Source organism: Chiloscyllium plagiosum, unplaced genomic scaffold, assembly GCF_037043375.1.
Source record: "Chiloscyllium plagiosum isolate Xiang-an unplaced genomic scaffold, Cpla_swu_hap1 HiC_scaffold_46, whole genome shotgun sequence".
NCBI lineage: Eukaryota > Metazoa > Chordata > Chondrichthyes > Orectolobiformes > Hemiscylliidae > Chiloscyllium > Chiloscyllium plagiosum.
The window spans coordinates 2160100-2170867 of NW_028270184.1; the positions used below are offsets into that span (position 1 = coordinate 2160100).

The 10768-nt window shown below is 52.3% G+C and overlaps 1 protein-coding gene across 1 annotated transcript; it reads right to left on the reverse strand.

Moving 5' to 3' along the window:
* Positions 1–1009: 1009 nt before the first annotated feature.
* On the reverse strand, positions 1010–8529 carry LOC122548043 (neuronal PAS domain-containing protein 4-like). The gene is made up of 8 exons (XM_087983560.1): positions 8275–8529; positions 7791–7942; positions 7161–7263; positions 6791–7040; positions 4928–5037; positions 4684–4819; positions 2759–3990; positions 1010–1732 (listed from the first exon to the last, which is right to left on the reverse strand). Exons 1-8 carry the CDS (start codon positions 8447–8449, stop codon positions 1704–1706), a joined length of 2187 nt encoding a protein of 728 aa, XP_087839686.1. The 5' UTR covers positions 8450–8529; the 3' UTR covers positions 1010–1703.
* Positions 8530–10768: the final 2239 nt, after the last annotated feature.

Consider the following 10768-nt stretch of genomic DNA (forward strand, 5'->3'; position numbering starts at 1 on the left):
CTGAGCTCTTCTGATTCATATATCCAACCAGATTGCTGTGGACCAGGCCAGACCCCCTCAAAATATTACCGCCGACCCGAACTTTGCGAGTTGTTTTGAGCAGCTGTAAGGTGGATATCCCAGGAGGGATGCAGCTGGTCACACCACATAGTTCTAAATAAAACAGAATTTATTTACAATGAAAGACAAACAGATATTGAATAACTTAACCTATCTGAAATGCCAACAGACTCTATTGCAACTTAATGATGCTGTTCCAACATCGTGCAACATCCTCATAAACACCCGCTTGGCTGAAAGGTAAATTCAAACACAGGTCCCTCCAGGAAAAATGTCACAGAGAGAGAGAAAATCAGCCAGAAAACCTCTGCTGAATCCAGGAACCTTTGTCCCCCAGCAGCTTCACAACGAAACCAAACTCGAAAAACAAGCCTGAGCTGGGAGAACAGGTCACTGCCCTGTTTATTGTATAACTGCTTTAAATAAAACCCTAAAGGTCTCTGCTGATTGATGCCTTAGGCAGTACCTGTTAGCCATTGTTAAAGTAGCCAGTTCAGACATATCAGCACCTCTGCCTTTGCAGCCCCTCCCAGTAAAAAAGGAAAGGGCAAAATAACCTTGTTAAAGGGGTGGGCCTCTTCAATGTTGTAATTGTACCAGCCTCCACCACATCCTCTGGCAGCTCATTCCACACACGCACCACCTTCTGCGTGAAAAAGTTGCCCCTTAGGTCCCTTTTAAATCTTTCCCCATCTCATCGTAAATGTATGCCCTTCTAGTTCTGGAGAAATCCTGGGGAAAAGACCTTGACTATTCACCCCTATCCTTGCCCTTTATGATTTGGTAAACCTCTACAAAGTCACCCCTCAGCCTCCGACGCTCCAGGGAAAACAGCCCCAGCCTGTTCAGCCTCTCCCTGTAGCTCAGACCCTCCAACCCTGGCAACATCCTTGTAAATCTTTTCTGAACCCTTTCAAGTTTCACAACATCCTTCTGACACCAGAGAAAATGAGAGAGAAGTCGCAAAATGAAGATTTGAATTGTAGTCTTTAATATAAATATTTGTGTATTACATTAAGTTCCACAAGACTTTAATAACGTACACACAAAAACACAGTTTCACAATGTACGTCTGTTGAGGTTATATAAAAAATGCTTGCATTTGTTAATAAATCTCCATTAATCTATGTACAAACATAGAAATATCTCTGTGAGGAAATACAAGAACTTAAACAGGATTCAATCCTTATACTTTAATTGTAGAGAGTTCTACATTAGCTCTGATGACACGTGAATAATACATTCAGAATGTGTCATTTGTACAATAATCATATCAAGAAAAGTAATAATATCTGTCTCTTTCTTACGATTTGGTTAGTCACTACAAGTGATACAGTTACATCTGTAAGTATGTCTTACAATATCCTCTTCCATAGCAACACAAGTCTACTTTGAGTTAAAATCATTACACTGACAGCTTTCGCCTCAGACGTGATTACAGTGCAGTCATGTTAACAAAAAGGAAGCTTTTTCTTCAAAATACAATTAAACACCCCTCCCCCAACCCCATGCAGTGTGTTGTAAGGAGAGAATTAACAGCTTTTTAACAAATGTCCTTAGTTTCAAAGTGATATCTTTGATTGTAGTTGCTTCACAAAATATGACAATATGCCATACTTGATGAAGTAAGTCATAGACTTATTTCAGAATGAAGATTCACTTCCATTTCCATCTGTGAGAGAAAGAGAGAGAGAGAGAGAGAGAGAGAAAAGGTTAGACCAGTAAGAATTGTGGCTCATTGTCCATTTATTAACCCCTTATGTATCTACGAAATATTACCGCCAACCTCCCCTCCCCTTCCCCACTTTGGTAGCAGGGTGCAGTTCCAATGTGACACATTCACACAGATATTTCACAGTTTATTTAAATAGTAAACAAACCAGAAACTGCTGGAAAACCTCAGCAGGTCTAGCAGCATCTGTGGAGAGAAATCAGAGTTCTGAGGAAGGGTCACTTAAGGCATTTGGATGGGTATATGAATAGGAAGGGTTTGGAGGGATATGGGCCGGGTGCTGGCAGGTGGGACTAGATTGGGTTGGGATATCTGGTCGGCATGGACGGGTTGGACCGAAGGGTCTGTTAACTCTGATTTCTCTCCACAGATGCTGCTAGACCTGCTGAGCTTTTCCAGCAATTCCTGGTTTTGTTTCCGATTTACAGCATCTGCAGGTCTTTTGGTTTTTATTTAGATAGTTTCCAAACATTGACGGTATTTCACAGGTGGAGGAGGGGTGGATTAGGGCAGCTATCACAGTCAGTAAAGTGCGTTACTGGTTTTAACGGCCGCATTGAATTTTAAACACAAAGTTTAGAACTTTTACTGAAAGTGTATTGAATAGGAGGGGAGGGGGCTTGGGGGAGCTGTGACCAGCTGATAACTTGACCAGCAGCCTGATGGCATGGTCAGAGACACAACCTCCTTCCCTCACCACATTCCCATCCCAAACAGATTGACTCCCTTCCCTTGGGATGACAGCCTGTCAGGCAGGAGTTAAACCTCCTGTAGAGGTGGGCACGCACAGTCGCCCGTGGATACTGAGGGGGGGGTGGGCTGGGGGGGGAATGAACTGCAGTACAATGCATTCCGAAGTTAGGCATTACGAGACTGAGCTGGGTAGGGAGGGGTGTCCATTGGGTGGCCTCTAGCTAATTCTGGGAGCAGGTTGTTAACAAGATCAATGACAAAACCTCAGCTTACCTTGGTGGAAGTATTCGTGGGAGTGACTTTGGAGTTGATACAACTCATCAATAAACCCGTCACAGGGAGATCTTGAGGCAAACGTCTCAAATACATTTTCATATGAAGTCAACTCTTCAAGGAAGGTGTGCTCTTCTGCAGACAGGTCTGTGGTACAGCCGGTGTCTGGGGTGCAGTCCGATACGGCTTGGCTGTTTCCCACCGCGGTGGGAGATGGGCTAATCCCCCCCCGCAGCTGCTGGGGGCTGACAGCTGCAGCGCCTCCTCCTGGCACTGAGGAAGCTCTCAGGTCTTTCAGAATGTCCTCGATGGCATCCTCGTCCTGGCTGAGGCTGATGGCAGAGAAGTCTATGCCACGCCATGGTTTGGACGCTTGTGAGTCTGGCTCGGTGGTCTCTCTGGTGGGCACTGAGGAGCTGAGGGATTGGCAGGACTCGCCAACTGCTGGCTCCTGCTGCTGGGCTATTCCTCCTGCGGCCAACTGGCTCTCTGTCAGTTGGTGTCCGAGCTGCTTGACCAGGGCGTCGATGCTAGTCCGCGGTGTGCCCTCCACCAAGTAGCCAAAGTAGCAGTTGGCGGGCAGCTTGATGGGTGAGGCTTCGGGAGTGAGGATCCCCTCGGGGGTGCTGGGCACGTGGATGTAGAGAGGGGTGGGCACCTGGGGCAGCCCCATCACAGTGCAGCCCCCGTGGCCTGGGCTGTCAGGGGAAGGGGGCAACCGCTCGTACAGGGAGGCGCAGGGCTCCAGGGGATAGTACAGCTCGCTGGGGCCAAACGTCTCCTGCCCACTGAAGGTAAAGGTGGTTCCCAGCAGCTGTGGGGTGCAGGGTGGGGTGGGCGAGTCGGCGCCGAAGGTGCAGTCACTGTAGGAGAGCTCAGGGAGCTTCCGGGTCCTCTGTGTTCCCCGTTGTCCCGTCTCCTCCTTCTCCTGAGGCAGAGTGGGGAGAAGCCCCCCATGACGGAATAGCTCAGCATCCTCCTCCCCTCCCGTCGGCCCTGACACCTCAGCAAAGTCCAGGCCACAGATGCCGCTGAAGTCGAAGGACTGGGTGGAGACGCCACTGGTAGGAGTGCTGGCCATTGGGGTGAAGACAGTGTCAGGGCTGGACAGGTAGCTGGGAGACTGAACTGGCTGGTGCTGAGGTATCTGAGCTGGCACAGAGCAGGGGTACAGCAGGCTCTCCTCCTGCTCATCAATCAGCTGCTGGCGAAGACACCAAGCCTCCGACTCACTGAAAGCACAAAGGATCATCCTTCATTAGAATCCGAGAACCAACGCACAAACTAACTCATCAATCACCCATTCTCCCCAGCCCAGCTAGAATTCAGGGACCACTTAGCAAAGGCCAAAATATTGCAAAAAGGGAGCCTAGCAGGTCAGACAGTATCAGATGCTTTACCAGCCTCACATCCACTGACTCTGCTGTCCTTACTGTCTCCAAACCACAGTGATGTGGCACTGGAGTCATATGTTGGTCAGATCGAGTAAGGCTGGAAGATTTCCCTCCCTAAAGGGACATTAGTGACCCGGGGGTGTTTTTTCTGACTATTGTTTCAGGGTCATTGCTAATTCCAGACTTTCGAAATTCTACCATTTACCCAGGACAAGCCCAGAGAACATAATCTGGGAAAAGTGACCACATCGCCCCTTCGTTCCAGTTCTTGGGAATAAAGGGATCAAAGGGGTGTAGGGAGGAAGCAGGAGTTGGGATGAATAACCACAATCCTACTGAATGGGATAGCAGACTGAATGGGCCTAATGGCCTACACTTGCTGCTAATATCTGTGTTTCTAACCAAAAGGATCTTTCCCAGAGCTGGCACAGGAGTGAAGGCCGAATGACTTCTCTCCTGTTTCTGTGAAGGGTCATTGATTGTACAGGGAAGGTTAATGGTCAATGTTTATAGCTGAGTTCCTGTCCTTACCTGACTGTGTAGTTGGAGCACAGAACGGGCCCCTCAGCACACTCCACCTGAACCACAATGTAAACCCAGATCCATTGGGCATCCTTAGACTGAAGACGGACAATCATCTCAACTCGAACTTCGCTTCCCCCACTCACTATTAACCAGAGGAGCAGAAAGAACCTGTTAAAACACATGTCCTGGAAGCAACCAGAGAATAAACTAGCAGCAACTCAGAGAGAGGAGGCCCTCTCCCCATACTTACAGAAACGGTAGTGCTGAGCAGAGGCATGCGACAGATCGTGAGGATGCAGGAGATTATACCAGGATGTGCCAATGAGCTCAGTCTCCCGGTAACCCAGGTAGTAACCGACGCTGTAAGGGAAAGGACATGACCAGAATTAGTTACAGCAACAGCACAAGAAACATTCAGGTTTATACAAGAGTCCAGAGTGTGCCAAACTAATGTGTGTGTGAGAGAGAGTCAGTGAGTGTGTGTGTGTGTGTCAGTGAGTGTGTGTGTGTGCGCGTCAGTGAGTGTGTGTGTGCATCAGTGAGCCTGTGTGTGTGAGTCTCTGTGTGTGTGTGTCAGTGAGTCTGTGTGTGTGTGTCAGTGAGTCTCTGTGTGTGTGTCAGTGAGCCTGTAAGTGTGTGTCAGTGAGTCTGAGTCTCTGTCTGTGTGCGTCAGTGAGTCTGTGTGTGTGTGTCAGTGAGTCTCTGTGTGTGTGTCAGTGAGCCTGTAAGTGTGTGACAGTGAGCCTGTAAGTGTGTGTCAGTGAGTCTGAGTCTCTGTCTGTGTGCGTCAGTGAGTCTGTGTGTGTGTGTAAGTGAGTCTCTGTGTGCGTCAGTGAGTCTGTGTGTGTGTGTCAGTGAGTCTCTGTGTGCGTCAGTGAGTCTGTGTGTGTGTGTCAGTGAGTCTCTGTGTGTGTGTCAGTGAGTCTCTGTGTGCGTCAGTGAGTCTGTGTGTGTGTGTCAGTGAGTCTCTGTGTGTGTGTCAGTGAGTTTCTGTGTGCGTGTCAGTGAGTCTCTGTGTGTGTCAGTGAGCCTGTAAGTGTGTGTCAGTGAGTCTGAGTCTCTGTCTGTGTGCGTCAGTGAGTCTGTGTGTGTGTGTCAGTGAGTCTCTGTGTGCGTCAGTGAGTCTGTGTGTGTCAGTGAGTCTCTGTGTGTGTCAGTGAGCCTGTAAGTGTGTGTCAGTGAGTCTGAGTCTCTGTCTGTGTGCGTCAGTGAGTCTGTGTGTGTGTGTCAGTGAGTCTCTGTGTGCGTCAGTGAGTCTGTGTGTGTGTCAGTGAGTCTCTGTGTGCGTCAGTGAGTCTGTGTGTGTGTGTCAGTGAGTCTCTGTGTGTGTGAGTCAGTGAGTCTGTGTGTGTGTGTGTCAGTGAGTCTGTGTGTGTGTGTGTCAGTGAGTCTCTGTGTGTGTCAGTGAGCCTGTAAGTGTGTGTCAGTGAGTCTCTGTCTGTGTGCATCAGTGAGTCTGTGTGTGTGTGTCAGTGAGTCTGTGTGTGTGTCAGTGAGTCTGTGTGTGTCAGTGAGTCTCTGTGTGCGTCAGTGAGTCTCTGTGTGTGTCAGTGAGTCTGTGTGTGTGAGTGTGTGTGCACGAGAGTGAGTGTGTGTGTATGTGGGTAAGAGTGTGTAAGGGAGTATGAGTGTGAGTGTGTATAAGGGAATGAGAGTGTGCATGTGTATGTGAGTGTATGTGTATGTGAGTGAGTGTGTGTGTAAGGGAATGTGAGTGTGTGTGTATGTGAGTGTATGTGCATGTGAGTGCATGTGTATGTGTATGTGAGTGTGTAAAGGAGTGTGTGTGTGTATGTGAGTGTATGTCTGTGTGAGTGTATTTGTGTGAGTGTGTAAGGGAGTGTGAGTATGTGAATGTGAGTGTGTGTAAGGGAGTCTGAGTGTGTGTAAGGGAGTGTGAGTGTGTATGTGAGTGTGTGTGTGTGTGTATGTGTATGTGAATGTATGTGTGTGTGAGTGTGTAAGGGAGTGTGAGTGTGTGTATGTGAGTGTATGTCTGTGTGAGTGTATTTGTGTGAGTGTGTAAGGGAGTGTGAGTATGTGTATGTGAATGTGAGTGTGTGTAAGGGAGTCTGAGTGTGTGTAAGGGAGTCTGAGTGTGTAAGGCCCTCACCTGTCGGATACCTGGCTGAAGACCATGTCCTTGGAGTGCTGGCTCTCGAACGAAGCCAGGAAGAGATGGTTCTCGAAGTGCAGAGGTTTGGTGTCCAGGGGAGTGCAGAAGCCGATAAAAACCGGTTTGGCAGCCCAGTAGGTTCCAGGCGGAGGCTGGTGATAGCGGCCCCTGATCAGCACCAGCTTATTACCAGCACTGTGCCTCCTCACTGAGCGGGAGGTGTTAAAGCGACAGCGGAACAGGCGCTCTGTAAATGCAGAGAAACAGAGAGAGGGAGATGAGACCACAGTGCCCTCCGCACAACCGTTCCGCTGGAAGCTCAGGGCTGGGGAGGAGAAGGGAAATAGATCAGAAGTCGCTTCCTCACCATTCTCGGTGTTAGAGACCAGCATCAGATTACTGCTCAGCACCAGGTGGTCCACAGAGTCGGTAATATCATAAATACTATCACCTTGAGAGACCAGATCGACCTGCAACACACACATACAGACAGGGTTCAAATCCTACTGCTCTCCCTGAACAGGGCACAGGGTGGGATTAACCCTTTCCTTATCCCTTACAGAACCTCTCTCCCCATCCTATCCCCCACCACCCAGCCTCCCCTGCCGGCCTCTCCCCCCTCCCAGCCTCAGACTCCCCCTCGTCTCAGACTCCCCCAGTATCAGACCCCCCCAAGTCTCAGACCCCCCCCCAGTCTCAGACCCCCCCCAGTCTCAGACCCCCCCAGTCTCAGACCCCCCCCAGTCTCAGACCCCCCCCAGTCTCAGACCCCCCCCCAGTCTCAGATCCCCCCAGTCTCAGACCCCCCCCACTCTCAGACACCCCCCCCAGTCTCAGAACCCCCCCAGTCTCAGACCCCCCCCCAGTCTCAGACCCCCCCCCAGTCTCAGCCCCCCCCCCCCCAGTCTCAGCCCCCCCCCAGTCTCAGACCCCCCCCCCCAGTCTCAGACCCCCCACCCCCAGTCTCAGACCCCCCCCCCCCGGCCGGATTACTCACCAGTGAGTGTCCCAGGTGCTCAGACACATTCTCCGAGACGTAGATGAGTTTGCCTTCGCTGCTCAGGGCGATGAGAAAACCAGGGAGAGACTGCACAAAGTCGGCCAACTCTGGGGAGGAGATCAGGGGGACTGTTCCTTCCAGAGCTCCTTCTACAAGCGGACACACAGAGAGAGAGAGAGAGAGAGAGTCAGGAAGGGGTGGAAAATCCAACAGCCAGCTGCCCGCACCTCCCTGACCGACCCAGCTCCTGAGCCGCCGGCCGGGGCTGGCCGGATTGAATTCTAGAGTCTATTTTAAGAAATGACAATGTTTACTTGATTAAAAAGTAGAGCGAGTGAGGCGAACTGGCAACTTGCAGAGAGCTAGTAGGCGAGACGGGCGGAGTGGTCGCATGCTGGGACCCCCCCCCTCCGGGGCCGTGGTTAGGGTCAGTAAAACACCCCCCCCCCCCCTTACCCCCTCAGCAGGAGTGTGTGCTCACCTGCACCAAAGAAGACGGATTTCCTGGTGTACATACAGGCCAGGGACATGATGTGCAAGTAAGAGAGACGAGACTTGTCACTCTCTGAAATAGGCAGCAGCTCCTTTAGGTGCCGGATCTCCGCGTTGATCTGGTCCCTTCTCGCTTTGGATGCCCCCTTGGTGGATCTGTACATCTTCAGTGAGTGTCTCGGTCCCCTCTCCGTCTCTCCCTGGGTCTCTCTCTCTCTCTCTCTGGCTCTCTGTCTCTGGTGGAAGCAGACAGTCTCGGGAAGTGTTCCTGCTGGGTTGCAGTTGCTCGGTCTGGTGCTGAGACTTGAGCTGGTGCTGCCTTTTAAAGGCTGCTGGCTGCTGAGGGGCTGGGACTAACACAGCACCAACTCGCTCTCAGATTGGGAGACAGGCAACGCACATTGACTCTGACCAAACTGAAGCGTCATTTCGACAGGGAGATGACGCCAGGTCTGCGAGATTCCCAATTAGGAGAAATTCCCTGGCCCTAGATGGATAGGGGAGGGATAGAGAGAGAGAGAGAGAGGAGGGGGAGGGAGGGAGAGCTGGAGAGGAGATTGCAGACAAGAGAGGGACTTTGAGAAGGATAGAAGGGGAGAGATAGAGAGAGTGGATAGAAGAATACACCGAGAAAGAGAGAGAGAGGGAGAGAATGCAGCCACAGAGACAGAGAGAGTCAGAGAGAGATAGAGGGAGGGAGATGGAGAGGAGAATGCAGACAGAGAGAGGCAGAGAGGGAGGGAGAGACACACACAGAAACACTGAAAGGGAGAGAGACACAGAGAGAGAGGGAGAGAGAGAGAGAAAGACAGAGTCACAGAGAGATAGGGGGAGGGAGATAGAGGGAAAGGAGAATGCAGACAGAGAGAGGCAGAGAGGGAGAGGGACAGACGTAGAGAGAGAGTCAGAGATCCAGAGAGGGAGAGGGATACAGAGAGAGAGAGATGGAGGGAGAGAGGGAGAGGGAGACTGGAGACACAGAAAGGAGAGGACATAGGGAGAGGCAGGCGTCCTGTTAAAGGGAGGGAGGGGAGGCTGTTCCATACAGAAAGATCTCGGTCCCAGGGTCTGGAGAGTTAGTGGGCAAAGGCGTCAGTGCAAGTTTGCGATGAATGTAGCAGAACGGAATTTCAGCACCACGGGTCCGGACAGCTCCCTCTCTCCGGACTGAGAGGAAAGAGATAGAGACGGCACAGGGATGGGGAGAGAGAGACTAGAGGCAGTGAGACGGGCAGAGGTAGTGGGGAGAGGGGAGAGAAAGAGGGGTAAGAGGGATAGAGGTAGGGAGAGGGACAGGGAATGGGGAGAGGGAGAGAGGGAATGGGGAGAGGTACAGAGATAGAGGGACAGGGAGAGGAACAAAGACTGGGCGAGGGGAGAGGGACAGGGAGAGGCAAGAGACAAAGGGAAGAGGGAGAGGGGAGAGGGATAGAGATAGGGAGAGGGACAGGGAGGGAGACAGGGAGAGGGGAGAGGGACAGGGAGAGTGACAGGGAGGAGGAGAGGGACAGGGAGAGAGATGGGAAGAGGGACAGGGAGGGGGACAGGGAGAGGGAGAAGGATAGGGATGGAGAGAGGGGAGATGGTGGGGAGAAGGTCAGAGAGAGAGGTGAGAGGGAGAGGGACAGGGAGAGGGGAGAGGGAGAGGGGAGAGGGACAGGGAGGGGGACAGGGAGGGGAGAGGGACAGGGAGGAGGAGAGGGACAGGGAGAGGGACAGGAAGAGGGACAGGGAGGGGGACAGGAAGAGGGGAGAGGGACAGGGAGGAGGAGAGGGAGAGGGGAGAGGGACAGGGAGGAGGCGAGGGAGAGGGGAGAGGGACAGGGAAGGGGACAGGGAGAGGGAAGAGGGACAGGGAGGAGGAGAGGGAGAGGGGAGAGGGACGGGGGGACAGGGAGAGGGAGAGGGAAGAGGGACAGGGAGGGGGACAGGGAGAGGGACAGGGAGAGGGACAGGGAGAGGGACAGGGAGGGGAGGGACAGGGAGAGGGACAGGGAGGAGAGGGACAGGGAGAGGGGAGAGGGACAGGGAGAGGGACAGGGAAGGGGAGGGACAGGGAGAGGGAGAGGGACAGGGAGAGGGTCAGGGAGGGGGGAGGGAGGGGGAGGGACAGGGAGAGGGACAGGGAGGAGGGACAGGGAGAGGGGAGAGGGACAGGGAGAGGGACAGGGAAGGGGAGGGACAGGGAGGAGGGACAGGGAGAGGGGAGAGGGTCAGGGAGGAGGGACAGGGAGAGGGGAGAGGGAGAGGAGCAGGGAGTGGGAAGATTAGGAATGATAGACAGGTTCCCTCTGTCTGGACGTTTGCTCATTGGGAGGTTTATACAAAGCAGCATGTAGCTGCTGAGTCCAGGTAGAGCCTGCAGGGGGTCAGAATGACCAGATTAGTGACTCTCCTTTGATGCAGCGTAACACTGGGAAATAACGCTCATGTTTACAAAGGTGGCTTTTTAACTGGGAATGGGCAGCTCAAAGGTCAGAGCC

Coding starts and splice junctions, on each gene's coding strand:
- LOC122548043 (XM_087983560.1), bottom strand. CDS start 8,449: ATGTACAGATCCACCAAGGGGGCATCCAAAGCGAGAAGGGACCAGATC. Junction 4,820..4,927: donor TGCTCAGCACTACCGTTTCT/GTAAGTATGGGG, acceptor TCTGGTTAATAG/TGAGTGGGGGAAGCGAAGTT. Junction 3,991..4,683: donor TGCTCCAACTACACAGTCAG/GTAAGGACAGGA, acceptor TTGTGCTTTCAG/TGAGTCGGAGGCTTGGTGTC.